Source organism: Megalobrama amblycephala, linkage group LG7 (assembly GCF_018812025.1).
Source record: "Megalobrama amblycephala isolate DHTTF-2021 linkage group LG7, ASM1881202v1, whole genome shotgun sequence".
Taxonomy (NCBI): Eukaryota; Metazoa; Chordata; class Actinopteri; order Cypriniformes; family Xenocyprididae; genus Megalobrama; species Megalobrama amblycephala.
This window is the reverse complement of record NC_063050.1, coordinates 47,848,926-47,866,124: the sequence shown is the minus strand read 5'-3', so window position 1 is coordinate 47,866,124 and position 17,199 is coordinate 47,848,926. Positions and strand designations below refer to the sequence as shown.

General features: G+C 35.1%; 1 protein-coding gene across 1 annotated transcript; it reads left to right on the top strand.

Annotated features, from left to right (window-relative positions):
- Nucleotides 1-1,606: 1,606 nt before the first annotated feature.
- cfap221 (cilia and flagella associated protein 221) lies at nucleotides 1,607-16,753 on the top strand. The gene is given in 25 exon segments (XM_048197882.1): nucleotides 1,607-1,633; nucleotides 1,636-1,746; nucleotides 3,492-3,592; nucleotides 3,937-4,023; nucleotides 4,348-4,443; nucleotides 4,535-4,635; nucleotides 5,192-5,295; nucleotides 5,472-5,631; nucleotides 5,864-5,981; nucleotides 6,899-7,028; nucleotides 9,693-9,795; nucleotides 9,911-9,998; nucleotides 10,076-10,159; nucleotides 10,430-10,525; nucleotides 10,699-10,789; nucleotides 11,925-12,022; nucleotides 12,209-12,289; nucleotides 12,782-12,889; nucleotides 13,007-13,177; nucleotides 14,300-14,458; nucleotides 14,680-14,780; nucleotides 14,883-14,978; nucleotides 15,074-15,184; nucleotides 16,059-16,106; nucleotides 16,349-16,753. Coding segments are annotated over 25 exon segments (2,586 nt in total). The 5' UTR covers nucleotides 1,607-1,617; the 3' UTR covers nucleotides 16,476-16,753.
- The last annotated feature ends 446 nt before the right edge of the window (nucleotides 16,754-17,199 follow it).

The window sequence follows — 17,199 nt, the reverse complement described above, 5'->3', positions numbered from 1 at the left end:
AAGTGGAAGTTGTCATAGTTGGGTAAACTGAACAGGAGATGACAGCAAATATAATTTTTGTAGGGTAATTTTTGTTAAACATGTAATTTAGTTAAATAAATGTTGTTGTTTTTTTTCTTTATTACTTTTGTTAACTTTATTTAAAATGGTAACCATAATATAAAATATTAAGTATAAAATACTATAAAATGACCAGTGAATGGCAATTTATTTCATTTTAAAGGTCTCCCACTTTACCTGAATCCCACCGGCCCACTTTATCTAACACATTCAGTCAAATTGGGCCATTTAAACACCTTACAAGAAAACAAATTTTTACATTTAGTGAGCAACCTTATAATTTAGAAAATAAAATCTTATGTCAGAGGGTTTTCTACCTTTAACCATGAGGGTGTCCGCCTCGGAAGTATGGATACACTCACCAGTGTCATATTGCATCAACCAAAACTATTTCATAATTTAAAGAAATAGTGTATCTTTAATTAAAGACCATTGTCGTGCTCTCAAAGTGTAAACCTGTTGAGCACAGTGCAACCAAATTTACCTGATGGCCCAATTCACATGCATTCACCCTATTTCTAGTTGCTCCAGCAAAGAAAAAAAAAAAATCTGTGACAGAGTTTCCACAACTTTACGAAATATAGAGCTTCATTGCGCTGGTCAGAGAGAAAGATGTCAATGTCAATTTTTTTTTTTTTTTTTTTTTTTTTTGACATTTACTGACAAGGTAATACAACACAATATATAACGTTCTAAATGTGTATTATTTGCGTCATCACAGTCTGTGAAAAGGGTCCATAAGGCAGAAAAGATAACCAACATATTTTCAAATATCACTATAAAATAATATTCCCTATTAGTTTTGGAATTCAAACAGTAAAGAGATTGAATACCTTTAATAAATTTAATTTGCGGTCCATATTTTGGCATGGTTTTAAGAAAAAAAAAACTTTTTTTATTTTTGGGCAACTTCAAAGTTAATTTATTATAAATTCAAATATATAGAAGATATGAAGTAGGTGAAACAAACTAATAAGAAGAAACAAACAAGTTCAGCAGATCATTTAGTTGGACCCACTGATCTACATAAGTTACATTGGATCAGTGGTTGGACCTTTTTGATCATCTTAAGCTTAGCGTCTCTTGTTGTCATGGTGACGGGATTGTTGACGTGACTTCAATGAAGGATCATCAGGTAACGTTATGTTGTTTGAGTTTCTAGTAAGTTTTTCTAGTAAGTGCGTTTTGAATTATGAATATCGATTCAGATAGAATTTAATTAACAAACAAACGAACACCAAAACCAAAGTAGGCTATTTCAAATAAAACACTCCGTTTAATGACGACGTTGCGTGTTTTACAGTGTCGTCAACTTCTCACTTCCGGTAAGTTTTTAATAACAAACGGTTCATCCAGTTATTTGCTATAATATAAATAATTTATTTATGCCGAAGCTCTAAAGAGAGAATTTGAAAACTATTGTTTAAAAGAGTACAAGACTAAGAATTGAATGTCACACTTAAGGATACTGCTTGAAATGGCATGTCAACTAACGTTACCCACTCACAGGCGTAGGTTGTTTGTTATGATCAAGAGTCTCTGTAAAGTCCAGTTGGCATGGAGGTGGTTCATTCTGCCCAGAGACTTTCTCCAGGAGTGTAAAGAAAAAAAACCTACTTCCTCTAAGCCAACTGCTGGAGGACACTAAAAAGAGCGGAAATGTCCCTCATCACCTTCTGGAAACTAGTAAGGAACACTGTTGTTGTTGTTTTATTATTTATTTCTTAAACATTATAGCTTTTAACAGGCCACCAACATTACTTGTGTTTTATGAAACTGATAATTTGCCATTTCACATTAATGTACAGTGGGTACGGAAAGTATTCAGACCCCCTTAAATTTTTCACTCTTTGTTATATTGCAGCCATTTGCTAAAATCAATTTTTTCCTCATTAATGTACACACAGCACCCTATATTGACAGAAAAACACAGAATTGTTGACATTTTTGCAGATTTATTAAAAAAGAAAAACTGAAATATCACATGGTCCTAAGTATTCAGACCCTTTGCTCAGTATTTAGTAGAAGCACCTTTTTGATCTAAAACAGCCATGAGTCTTATTGGGAAAGATTCAAGTTTTTCGCACCTGGATTTGGGGATCCTCTGCCATTCCTCCTTGCAGATCCTCTCCAGTTCAGGTTGGATGGTAAACATTGGTGGACAGCCATTTTAGGTCTCTCCAGAGATGCTCAATTGGGTTTAAGTCAGGGCTCTGGCTGGGCCATTCAAGAACAGTCACAGAGTTGTTGTGAAGCCACTCCTTCGTTATTTTAGCTGTGTGCTTAGGGTCATTGTCTTGTTGGAAGGTAAACCTTCGGCCCAGTCTGAGGTCCTGAGCACTCTGGAGAAGGTTTTTGTCCGGGATATCCCTGTACTTGGCCACATTCATCTTTCCCTCGATTGCAACCAGTCGTCCTGTCCCTGCAGCTGAAAAACACCCCCACAGCATGATGCTGCCACCACCATGCTTCACTGTTGGGACTGTATTGGACAGGTGATGAGCAGTGCCTGGTTTTCTCCACACATACCGCTTAGAATTAAGGCCAAAAAGTTCTATCTTGGTCTCATCAGACCAGAGAATCTTATTTCTCACCATCTTGGCAAACTCCATGCGGGCTTTCATGTCTCTTGCACTGAGGAGTGGCTTCCGTCGGACCACTCTGCCATAAAGCCCCGACTGGCGGAGGGCTGCAGTGATGGTTGACTTTCTACAACTTTCTACGACTGCCTCTCTGGAGCTCAGCCACAGTGATCTTTGGCTTTTTCTTTACCTCTCTCACCAAGGCTCTTCTCCCCCGATAGCTCAGTTTGGCAGGACGGCCAGCTCTAGGAAGGGTTCTGGTCGTCCCAAACGTCTTCCATTTAAGGATTATGGAGGCCACTGTGCTCTTAGGAACCTTAAGTGCAGCAGAAATTTTTTTGTAACTTTAGCCAGATCTGTGCCTTGCCACAATTCTGTCTCTGAGCTCTTCAAGGCAGTTCCTTTGACTTCATGATTCTCATTTGCTCTGACATGCACTGTGAGCTGTAAGGTCTTATATAGACAGGTGTGTGGCTTTCCTAATCAAGTCCAATCAGTATAATCAAACACAGCTGAACTCAAATGAAGGTGTAGAACCATCTCAAGGATGATCAGAAGAAATGGACAGCACCTGAGTTAAATATATGACTGTCACAGCAAAGGGTCTGAATACTTAGGACCATGTGATATTTCAGTTTTTCTTTTTTAATAAATCTGCAAAAATGTCAACAATTCTGTGTTTTTCTGTCAATATGGGGTGCTGTGTGTACATTAATGAGGAAAAAAATGAACTTTGAACTTTAAATGATTTTAGCAAATGGCTGCAATATAACAAAGAGTGAAAAATTGAAGGGGGTCTGAATACTTTCCGTACCCACTGTATGTAATTGTGTCTCTGTTGTCTTTCAGGGGTGTTTGCCAAACTGAAGAGTAACAGTATAGTTCAAGCTGAACCATCAGAGCTGCACTTCAGTGGCTTTGAAGTAGGAAAGGATTATAGGAAAATCCTGGTTAGTTTTGTTTTTACTTTGTTCGTAGTATTCTTGCTAAAAACTAATATAATACATTTTTAGTGTGAAATGTCTATTGGAATGTTTACATGACTCATATAATGGTTATATAATGTGACTTTGTGTCATTGGCCTGAAAAAAAAAGTATTATATTTAATTCTAAAAAACCTCAGTGGAGACTCCATTTTCTGAAATGCATGACCAAATTTCCACTGATAGTACTGTGCGGTCCGTGGGAAACAAAGTCTCTCATGAGTTGTAGCTGAAAGCAACATTAGAGAAGGGGAAGAATACGGGAGGAAGTGTGATGTAATGACAAACGCTGTTGTTGTTTTTTCCCAAGAAACTTGTCAATGTCTCCTCTGAGGTGCTCAGTGTCCACATTTTACCTCCTCAGACAAGGCATTTCCAAATTAAGTACACCAAAAAGGTAACCATCAACCTGCTTTCAAATATCAATTTTACAGATATGCTTTAAAATTGCACATAATCATGATTATTCAAGATTATTCAAGATTGTTTCAGTTTCAGAACTCAAACAGCAAAGAGGTAAACTGAACAAAACCTGTCGAGAAATGCTTGGGCTATATTCCTTTATTATAGTTTTATTTCACTATTATTTTTTTTAAATAAATGATATTTTGCACACAGAAAATGAAGCTTATTTTATGACCATTGAGATTAAGAAATTCACTCATACCATGATTTTTAAAATATCAGCCAGTGCTGACTGTAGTCCCTGTTTTAACTGCAGTGCCGACTGGTTCCGGGTCTGGCTTACACTGTTACAGTGCTCTTCCGACCGGACGAGTGGCGTTACTTTTCTGATAACATCAGGATTCATGGCATGGTAAAAACATGTTATTGTCTAATATTTGCCCATGCAAATTCTGAAAGGGCTCAGAACAGTTATGATGTGTTTGTGTTTGTGTTTTTGTCAGGGAGAGGAGAACTTACTGGTTCCTGTTCATGCATATCCTGTTATCAATGATCTTCACATCCCATCTCATATTAGTCTTCCGCCAGTGCCACTCGGCCAGAGGTATGCAATAATTCTCATATTACACCAATAATGTGTATACGATAACATTTTTGTTATCAAATAACTATGATATATGAATACACACACTAGTTTTCAAATGTTTGGGGTCATGTTTTTTTAGGAAATTAATATTTTAACAAGGATGCTTTACATTGATCAAAAGTTACAGTATAGACTTTTACATCTTTACATTGTTGCTTTTCTTTTGAACTGCATCACGGTTTCCACAAACATATTAAACAGCACAACTGTTTTCAAAATGATTGATAAGAAGAAATGTTTCTTAAGGAGCAAATCAGCATATTAGAAGGATTTCTGAAGGATCATGTGACACTGAAGACTGGAGTAATGATGCTGAACATTCAGCTTTGCCATCACAGGAATAAATTATATTTTAAAATATATTCAAATAGAACACTGTAATTTTAAATTGCAATAATATTTCACAATATTCACGTTTTTACTGTATGTTTGATCAAATAAAAGCAGCTTTGATGAACATAAGAGACTTTGGTAAGCATAAGAGACATAATTTGACTTTCTTTTGCTTCTACAGTGCCAGTCATGTGATTCCACTAAGCTGCAGTTGTCCGATAGACTTTGAGTTCGAAGTGCACTGCCTTCAGCCCCATAAGGCCTTTACTGTAAGACCGCTGTCAGGTAACCAGTTTCCTTCACAATCGACATATCTGCTGTTAGAGAGCAATGGAAACCAGTATACGTGCATAAATCCTGGTAGAACTCTAGTTGCTGATCAAATGTATACTAGACTTACTTTGTTTTTAATTTACTGTAACATAAACATAAATAACAGATGTTATCTGTATGTTAATCAGGGATCATTCCAGCAAATGGAAAGACCACGTTAAAAGTGACATTTACTCCTGTACGGTACGGTATAGCTGACATCACACTACAGCTGGTGATCTCTCAGTTCAATTCCAAACCTGTCATCTGGACAGTGACGGGTTCCTCATCTCCATATCTGCTGCTCAGGTAATACTACAGAAAAAATGAAAGATTGCAGTGCAATGCCTTAAAAACACTCATAACACCTTAGCAACCACAATAGGAACATGCTACTTGTATGTTATTTTTACAATAACATTTACATCCTAAAAGTTTTATTATCATTGAGAAAAAAAAAGAAAGTAAAATGTAGTGTAAATGTCTGATTTCAGATGCTTTTGCACAAACATTAATGGCATTTGTGTTCTCTATGCCTCAGTAAACCTGAAGGAAATGGTGATGATGATCATTTTGTTGAAGAGCGGAAGACTGCTAATGGAAAATCTTTGGCTCTTACATCCCATCATAAGCTAAAAACATCACCCTCCTTGGAGAAGGTAAGAAATTGTGGTAACACTTTACAGTAATGTTTCATTAGTTAACTGCTTTAGTTAACATGAACTAAGAATGAACATTACTTCTACAACATTTATTAATCTTAGTTAATGTTCATTTCAACATTTTATAATACATTATTAAAATCAAAAGTTTGTTAATATTAGGTAATGCACTGTGAACTAACATGAACAAACAATGAACAGCTGGATTTTTATTAACTAACATTAACAAAGATTAATAAATATGGTAACAAATATATTGTTCATTGTTCATGTTAGTTAATACATTCACTAATAATGTTAACAAATGAACCTTATTGTAATGTGTATCCAAAATTGTATTATTGTTTTTGTTTTTATTTCTATTCTGAAAAGATCTATTGAGTTTCATCTGTCGAGTATTTCAGTTGTGGTTTGGAGGAACAACCAAGCCATGCTGTTTATCAGCAAAAATATTGGTCATTCAGCATGGTCTTTCTAGTTGAGCAAGGCAACCAGCACCCAAAACAGAAAGTCGTGCTTGCCTTTTCAACTGGGTCTAAATGGTTTTAGGCTGTGCAGATGCAGGAATTTGAATTAGCTGAGGTCAATTTCATTTTGGGCCATTAAAAACAGTAGCAGAGAGGTTTGTGTGAGATTGAATTACAAATTTAATTTTATTGTTTGCACTGAGCTTACTGAATTGAATTTGAATTGACCACATACCGTTTCAGCCATCAAATGTGGGAAAGACACACACGGAATTAAAATGATAAGCCAGCAAACTTTTAGCTCTGGTATTGTTTGAAGTATGCAATTTCTATATTAAAAATTCTATTTTTTTATTTATATCAGCAATTTATGTAAATCAGATAGTAAAAATGCACAATCATATAGAAATTCATCATGCATACAGTCACATTATTCTGTTTTCACAGGGAAGTAAGAAAAAGACCAAACCTGATCCACAACTGCAGGTTTCCACCACAGATGTCACCACTCATGCAGGACTGGTTAAAATGCTTCTCCAGCCACAAGACAAAATAAGATATAAGGACCTCCGGGAGGGTAAGAACACCACATTTCTCATCCAGAGAGCCTACGAGGTGCATGTTAAGAACTAAAACCATGAAAGTTTGGCAAAGGTAGCAACCCGTTTGCTGGAATACTGATGTGTTCACCAGGCTTTTAAACTAGCATAGCTTTAAAGGGATAGTCCAACCAAAAATAAAATTTCTGTCATTAATTAATCACCCTCATGTCGTTCCAAACCCGTAAGACCTTCGTTCATCTTCAGAACAGAAATTAAGATATTTTTAATGAAATCTGAGAGCTCTCTGTCCCCTCCATAGACAGCAATTTAATTACCAGTTTCAAGGCCCAGAAACGTAGTAAAGATGTTGTTAAAATAGTCCATGTGACTGCAGTGGTTCAACCTTAATGTCATGAAGCGACGAGAATTATTTTTGTGCACAAAAATGACTTTATTCAACAATTTCTTCTCTAGCATGTCAGTCTCCTATGCTGTTTATGTTGTAAACACAGTATAGCGCTTCTGGGTTCTATGTCAGAACACTGACTCATTATTGGCCAGCTCCTGCGTCAGCATCACACGCATGCGTCGTGGTGCTCATGTGAATTGCGTCGGCCAATACTGAGCCGGTGTTCTGATGTAGAACTTGCAAGCGCTGAACGTAAACAGGACTGACACAGGGAGAGAAGAAATTGTTTAATAAATTTTTTATTTTTGTTTTGTTTTTGCACACAAAAAAGTATTCTCGTTGCTTCATGACATTAAGATTGAACCACTGTAGTCATGTTGACTATTTTAACGATGTTTCTGATACCTTTCTAGATCTTGAATGTGGTAATTTCATTGCTTTCGATGGGAGAAAAAAAAAAGATTTCATCAAAAATATCTTAATTTGTGTTCCAAAGATGAATGACTCAGTGCGTCCCAATTCGCGTACTTACGCACTATTCTATGACGTTTTTAAGTATAAATAGTGCGAGTAGTGCGTTCACACTGAAAATTCCAAAAAGAAAAAGTACACTTTAAATACCCGGATGATGCACTAAATTAACGGAAAAAACGAAGAGTGAAATGTTGGACACTTCGTGCACTCAAATGTTGCAGCTTTAATTACGTAGTAGAGGGGAGGGGAGGATCGGACTCCATTGTTAAATGACAAAATAACCTTATACAATTCACGCACTACATGGATGAGTGCATAGTGTACAAGTACATAGTGTATAAGTGCATAGTGTATAGTGCGTCATTTGGGACGCAACTAAGGTCTTACAGGTTTGGAACGACATGAGGGTGAGTAATTAATGACAGAATTTTCATTTTTGGATGAACTAACCCGTTAAAGACCAATGTCTTTCCTCCTCAAGAGACGAAGAATAAATGCCCCAATATATTCAAAGTAAAATTATTTTGTTCTTTGATTGGGGGTAAAAAGAATTTTAAAATTGTCACGTAAGGCACAGAAACAAGAAGGTAAGATCCATATGCAGCTTTAATGGGGTAATCCAAAACGTAAATTCAAAGACAGGAAAGGGTCAAACTCCATAGATCAGTCCATACAAAAACAAAGAGAACAACAACAGAAGCCGTTGACCGTAAATGAAACCTTGATAACAAAAGCAGAAACCAACTCAGTGTAAATAGACAGACACTAATAACATAATACAAAACAGCTGGGTGCAATGAATTGCTAATGAGTCCGGGAAGTGGGTTATGGGCAATGTAGTACGAGTGGTGAACAATAGTCCGTGTTGGAGTGCCCTCTGGTGGCTAAATAGGGCACTCCAACTGGTGATCATGACAGAAATATACTGTTAGCGAACATCCCAACACCGCCCACACTGCTGAGAGCACTGTTTACATGAATATGTAAATATGCTGTGCACTTTTCTTCTTAACAAAATAAACACAGGTGGAGCCACAGAGCACACCTACCACAGACCTATGGTAGTTTGAAGGTGTTTACCAGTCAGAGCGAAGTTTTCCAGAAAATTCACTTTGCTGTTTCAAACTCCCAAAACAAACTCCAAACGAACTTAGTTTTGGCCTGATTTTGTTCTAAAGGACTTCACACCAGTTCATTCTTCTCTTTATTTTGCTTGAAGTATATCAGGGCCTTGTTGGTGGTCCACCAGCATCTAACTAGCACTAAAAAGCAAAAACTTGCCAGACAAGTATGGAAATTATTGCTATAGTTTAGATAATAATAAATAGAATACCATATTCCAATTACAGTACATGCCCCTTTTGCAACATACCCAACCTGAAAATGGTCTTTTACGGTGGTGCTTTTCTTGACTTCTAAGGCCATTCTCTAGCGTACACTGTATGTAACACTTTAATTTGTGCTGCCCTCATCAGTGTCATCACTCTGTATGTAATTCTAGTCAAATCTGATGAAGGCAGTAGAGTTTTTTTTTTTTTAACCTGACTCTCAGAAACAATTCTTACCCACTGTGGTGTGTTTGATGCCAAATATGTGACATATCCTAAATAACAAAAACCTTGAATTATAGACTGACTGTTCTGGCCGAAACACATATACAGAATTCAATTTTAATGATTTAATAAGATTTCAAACCGTACATGAACGGATTTGGATTGGATTTGTAAAACAACATACAACTAATCAAATTTGAAACAATGCGACCAGAAATCACAGTTATTTAATTCAAGATACCTGTGTGTTTTATTTGTTAAAGCCATGTCTTATACCAAGGTTGCAGACCAGACAAGAGAGATGAAGGAAGCTGTGTTTTTAAAGAAGGTCCAACAAAAGGAGGAGAAAGCCAAACATATCCGCTGGTGTGTTGCTCCATGTGATTGTATAACATATATGACAGATGACATATTCTGATTTTACTTACAGTCTAATATATTGAACTGGAAAACCCTTAAAACTAGTGCGTTTTATCCTTAGGCAAGTTGATCTGGGTGACGACCCATGTTCAACAGAACAGAAACTTAAAATTTTGAAGGAGCAAGATGAAGCAGTTGCTGCATACAAAGTAAGCCAGGGTATTGGTTTGATTTATATTGAACATCTTCCACTGAATACTCATCTACTTTTTTATTTGCGTTTCAGCTAAAATACAGTGGTGAGTCAGTAGCCTTTTCAAGATCTTCAACTAAGCTTTTCTCACGACGAATTTTACGAGATGTTGGACAGGTACATGAATGTCTTTCTTATTGACATTTTGATCTCGAAAATCATGTTTCTAGTCTGTATTTTCAGTTTAGGCTCTGTCCCAATTATGTCACCGATGGTGAGAAAGTACATAGTTTTGAGTAGGTAGCAAGAAAGTTTGTCACATATCATTGACTCATTTGTCACATATAAAAAATGAGTCTAGCATGTAAATAGCATGTAAATGTTAGCATCTAGCTGAAGTCATTATATTAAAATCTTTTAGACTTGTTCAACAGCTCTATGTTATAGTTCCCAGAATGCACTGCTGATTTCATCCGCTATGGCTCTGGCCAGCTGGAGGTCAGACATAGAGCGCTCAGACTCTTCCAGCAGGCTGCTCGTAAGGTAACATATCTCATTACTCAGCATTATTGTTGTAAATGAATTTGAATGTCATTAAACTATTATTTAACGCTTTACTGTTTTCAACTCACAATGCTTATTTATCTATACTTGTAAATAAAATGTGTGAGTATTAATACGTATAATTATGTTACATTGTGTTGTGTTTAATCGAGGTTGTTCTTCAATGTCGTATGAACAAGAGGCTTGTGTCATTAAGAGAACTTGTTCGCAAAACCAGGAGTCTGCAGGGAGACAAAGAATCAGGTTGCGATTTTATTGATATTATTTTTTTTTATTAATACTTGTATTCAGCAAGGACACATTACATTTTTAAAAATGAGAGTAATAAGTTTTACAGGGTTACAAACAATTTTTTTTTTTATATATATTTTAAAATGAAATTTATGTTCATCAAACACACTTAAAAATGTATCACTGTTTCCACAAAAAAATATTAAGCATTACTGTTTTCAACATTGATAATAATCCAGCGTTAGCGTCAGTTCTGTCAGGTCACGTCAGTCAAGTTCGCATCAGCTGACTCCCAGGTGACTCACGTCAACCTATAGGAATACAACGCCTATCACAGCATCCATATATAAGCTCCTCAGTATTATCAGCAGCTAGGAGCAAATTACCCTCCTCCATCCCCAGCTCCTCCTCTCTTCAGTCAGGATTGGCCTTATGATTCCCCTGAATCATAATAATTCTTGAAATATGTGTACATGTTAAATTATTGACATTAACTATATCTGCATATGTTGGTTCTGTTCTGTTACCCTAAGGGGGTTTATTGCTGCTCTCCCAGCTCTTATCCATGCTAGGCTGCATGGATGCGCAGGGAGTTCTTGCCTAGAACAGAACCATACCGCCAATACAAACTCTATGCAATTATCAATCATATTTGACGATAGTGGTCCTGACAGAAATAAGAAATGTTTAGTGAGCATCAAATCAGCATATCAGAATTATTTCTGAAGGATCATGTGACACTAAAGAAAAAAATCAGCTTTACCATCACATTAATAAATTACATTTTAAAATATATTCAAATAGAAATCAGTTATTTTAATGATATTTCTTAATATTACTGTTTTTACTATATTTTTGATAAATTAAATGCAGACTTGGTGAGCATAAAAGACTATTAATATATCAACAATGTAGAGACTACAATATAAAAACTAAGAGTTAACTATAAACTAATCGTTTTGAAATGATTTGTAAGTACTTTATTACTGTATACATACTTAATATAAAGTGTTACCAAAAAATCTTGCATACTCCAAAATTCTGAACGGTAGTGTATAGTGCTGTTATGTCATTATAGATTTAACAAGACATATCACCATAATAGATATAAATTTTTTTTAGATATTCATCTGTTGTTTTGTTTTAGATGGGGATGAGAAGCCACACTTTTTTAAGCTGACACCAGAAAAACTTCTGCCCACTACCTTCAATACATTTATACCTGAAGACCAACCTGACGAACTTGTGAGAGACTGCTTATGGAACAATTTTGATGCAAAAAAACTAGAGTTCAATATTTTCAGTTACTGTAAATAGTATCGAAACCTCTTAAAGAGGTGCATTTTGTTCAACAAATGCCAAAAAGTTTCAGTTCAACATTTGAGATAAATTTTTGTGGCATTGAAGGCAGTGTTGTGTTGTGGCTTTCAGGCTGTGAATGCATTGGGCTGTGTTCCTGTAAGAATGCCTGAAGCAGATATGAAACTCAGGACTCCATTATTCAACCTAAAGGTACGGGAAGAAAGCGCTTTCCCCACTCCTTCATTGTCTGATAGGGAAATTTTTGCCTTGTAATTTTTCTTAAAGTTCCTGTAAATATCCACTTTTGGCTTGAAATGTCAGATGTGGTTTTGTTATATGTCTAAATTAATGAAAAATACACGAGTGATGTTCTTATGTGAATGTGTGCGTATGGTTGAGTGGCGAGCCACAAAATAAATAAATAAATAAATAAATAAATAAAATTGAGGTGTTACAATTTATTTCAGTGGTCCACTTTAAACACTATACTAACTTTGCAACTACGTGTCAACTAACTCTCATTAGAGTATTAGTAGACTGTTAAGGTTAAGGTTAGGTGTTAGGGTTTGGGTTATTAGAATAAGTTGACATGTAGTTGCAAAGTTATTTATAGTCAGTAGAATGTCTGTTGGGGGACCATCAAAAATCATTTATTAATGTTATCAGCCAGTATAATGAGAATTGTGCATGTTTATTATTAAGGTTCCCCAGCGTTACAGACTGTTGGGTTATCAACCATTATCTGTCTATGATGCAGCAGCAACATTCGTTCCTCCTGACCTTTGTAGGACATTACGCACCGGAGCACAGGTAAACAACATGTTAATGGACTATTTTTAGCCATAAAATAATGAATTGTTATTTGTTTGCATTAAAATTAGTTTGGAAACATCTATTGTGTTTGGTCTAATCAGCATTGTGTTATAGGATGAGCTGTTGCCTGTGATGAGATGTCCATCTGTAGAGCTCAGTGAGGATGATGAAGATAAGAAACCAGAGGAAGATGATGAATCACATCAGGATTTAGGTCCCACACTTAGTTTCAGTGCACCTGAAGCTCTTCTCAGACCGCCCAACGCCCACCCTCTCCGGATTTTTGTATGTTTTTTGAGCCACGAATATTATCTGCTGAGAACGCCATGCCCAAACTATGAAAAAAGCAGGGTTATTATCGTTAGCTAAAACTAAAAATATAATCATTAAACAACCTTTTCATCACCTAAAATATTAAATTAAATTATGAACAATATGAACAATAATTCTACAGCATTTATTATTCTGGTAACACTTTACAATAAGGTTCATTAGTAAACATTAGTTAATGTGTTAACTAACATGAACTAACCATGAGCAATACATTTGTTACTATATTTACTAATCTTTGTTAATGTTAGTTAATGAAAGTACAGTTGTTCATTGTTTATTCATGTTAGTTCACAGTGCATTAACTAATGTTAACAAGATTTTAATAATGTATTAAATGTTCAAATTAACATTAACAAAGATTAATAAATGCTGTAGAAGTGCAGTTCATTATTAGTTCATATTAACTAATGTAGTTAACTAATGTTAACTAATGTAGTTAACTAATGTTAACTAATGAACCTAATAATTTCAACATTTACTAATAGATTTTTAAAATCCAGACTTGTATTTGTTAACATTAGGTAATGCACTTTGAACTAACATAAACAATGAACAATTAGATTTTTACTAATTAATGTTAACAGATAAAAATATATTGCTCAGTATTAGTTCATGTATGTTAATACATTAACTAATGTTAACAAAAGCACTTTATTGTAAAGTATTACCATGAAACTGAAATAAAAAATGATTAAATACTGTATAGATGTAGATATAAAAAAATAAATAAATCCTGATAAAATGACAAAAACAGACAACAAAATTATTATAACTAAAGTTGAAATGAAATAAAAACTAATTCAAAATATTAATAAAAACTATAATAATGTATTAAAATTATGATACTGAATGATATAAAGGATACTAATGAGACTAAAATAACACTGGACAAAGTAGTACATGCTGTACATATTCACAGTTCTGATGTGTAACTATAGCTTGTCGGTTCTGTTTTTTTTTTTTGTTCTTTTTTTCATCAGAAGTTTTGAATTTTTTAATTCAGACATATCATAAACATGTTTGAACGTGGCTCAGTCTTACTTTGTTTGAATTCCTCTTTTTTATTTTATTTAGAATCCTGTGCCGCACGTTTATGCCTTCAAACCAGCTCCGCTTTACCTGGAGTGTGACCTGGACTTTCATTTGTGTCCATTGCCACGATACACTGTCCCTAAGGACAATGTCGTGGGCGTGCATGCCCCTCAAGCACAGAAGAAATTTCTAGATAGAAAGGTTTGTTGAGAATTTATAGACATTTTTGCACATCGTAATTTGAAACATCAATCTACGTGGCTTTAAAATGAAGTTTTATATCATATCTGGTACTTGTTTGTGTATTACTATCTGAAACAATCAGCATCAGGGACAAAATTATGTTTTATAATATTTAATTTAATGTTATTACTAAGAATACATTCATCCTGTAAACATTTGCTTGAAAATATCAAATGCAGGATATAATCAAAGGCATTATGTCGTGGAAGAAGTTTCCCTCTATGGCCTTGAGCACTTTATCCAATATTTCGACTCTAAGAAGCGACTGCGCCCCATGCATGTTAGTATTACACTCTCACATAAACATTAATTTGTTGGTTTACCTTTCATTTACACATGCAATAAAACTAGTCCAACGCGTGCAAAATTATTTTCTATCTAGGTCTGACCCCTTCAGTACTGTCCTTCTGCCTGTGGAGGCCCCTCCAGCTCTTCAGGGTCTGCCTGACAGCATCAGAGACGAGATTCAAGCTGGAGTGTAAATATAGATTAACGCCAGCTTCAATAAACCCTCCATCTTTGATTGTTTGTGACGGCATTTACAGATTCATGCTGGTTTGATTTCTCTGGCAGGTCTGAGAGCTCAGAGCTCTGTCTCACTCCTGAGATGATTGAAGCAGAGTTTGGTGTGTCTGAGAGATCTTCAGCTACATCTGTTAAAGGGGATCAAGATGAAGGCAATGGGTTGGTACAGTGGGTTATCAAATATAACATTTTGCCTTAAAGGTCCCCTTTAAGTGAACATAAACAGTTAACAGGAAAGTAATCGAATGCTTGTCATTAGAAACGTGCATTTGGTCTTAAAGTGACAGCAGCCAATAAACCTGCTACTGTCTGTGTCATTTAATGTTAATCAAACAATGAGAGAAGAAAAGAAAACGAGAGAATCATTCACTGCTCTTCACTGAATAATTATATTAACTTTAATAAGAATCAATGTATATTTAATTCATGAGGTGAAGACTATACAGTTCAATTTCTGTATAGTAGGCTATTATTATAGCCTAAATTATTTCATTTGTTCATTAGTTCATTTGTGGATTCGTCCTATTGATTGTAATTTTATTTTTTGTAGTATTACTGACTGTTGTTTGTTTGTTCTGAAAGAACAGATTAAGGGGTTGGGGGTCATATGGGGGTTTTATGAAACCATTGACGGAGGCCCCCCTCAAAAAGTTTTGCTTAGGGCCCACAGAAGTCTAGGACCGGTACTGATGTCAAAATTCATAGTATTCATAAAACAGTAGGCAAAAAGTACCTAGATACACATCCACTGGACACTTTACGATCCCATGAGGCCATGGGAGAGGATTTATGAATGGCAGCGAAGGGACGGTACTAACGCCGTAGGTCACATGATAGTGACAACATGGCGAATGTAGAACATCCGAATTTAATTCATACTACACACATTCATACCATATTGAATGTACTTTTTTAATGGTCGAGAAGTAAGTTTCAAACCAAATGTACCTACTATACAGTATGCGATTTTGGTCATTTTGAGGTTGACATATGGATGAATAGAAACATTACCTTGATCTTCTCTTTCTGCAAGTTCCAGAACTCCAGTAGCACCAGTCGCCTCTGCAGGATCAACCACAAGGTAAGCACCAGCACTTTAATCACATAATCCATCACATATGGAAAGGGTAATTGGTGATGTAAAAGCTATAAAACAACAGTTCTTAAAACAAAAGGGCAGTTTTTGTTTGTTCGAGCTTATAGGGGAAGTTGATTCCGCCATCTGGCCATGAGAACAGCAAATGATTTGCTTTGTCGTGCAGGTTGCAAGATGAAGATGACATGAGATAAAGTTTCTTCCTCTCTTTAATTTTTGGATCTCAGGGACACACGTGAGCAGCCGCTGGAGTCAACACAGAACAACAGACTGGGACCAAAAGTGCTGGGTAGATTAAAAAAATTGAAATCTACAGGCAGAGTCAGCTGTGCCTCATCATGTGACAATAAATAGCACTTTTATCTTCAGAAGAGGTAGAAAATGGTAGGTTTCTTTATGCTTTAGTAATTGTTTCATATTCTGTTAATAAGCACAACTAGAACAATGAAACGCAGTGCCAGCTCAGGTATACGTGCAGACTTTAACAAAATACAGTGACAAGCCACCAGATGGCATTAAATGCCTGACACATGAAATTCAACAACTGTACCTTCATAAAAAGATGTTATGGTCAATGTTTGAATGGGATCTTCTTTATTCATGAGTTCAATTAAAGATTTTTTTTTTCTAAACTTATTTCCTTTATTATTCAATACGATTTCTATTAAACCTAAACTACAAAGATGACACTTCATCAGTCAAGGGTGTCATTTTAACAGTAGATTTACATGCACATAGAGTTATATATAAACAACTCATATGGGCATAATTTGACTGAAATATTAATTAAAAAAAAAAAAAATATATATATATATATATATATATATATATATATATATATATATATATATATATATATATATAAAATTTTTTATTTTTTTTTGGCAAGTTCCCTTATATAACAGCCGTCCTCTATTTGACATGAATTCCAAGTTTGTTTAAAGTATGTTTTTTATTTTAATAAATTTGTCATCATAACCATATGAATTAAAATATGAAAATATTCTGGTTATTTCCAAGTTATATTGAAAAATAAAAATATCTGATTTTAAATTTAATGAGAAAAAAGAGAAAAAAA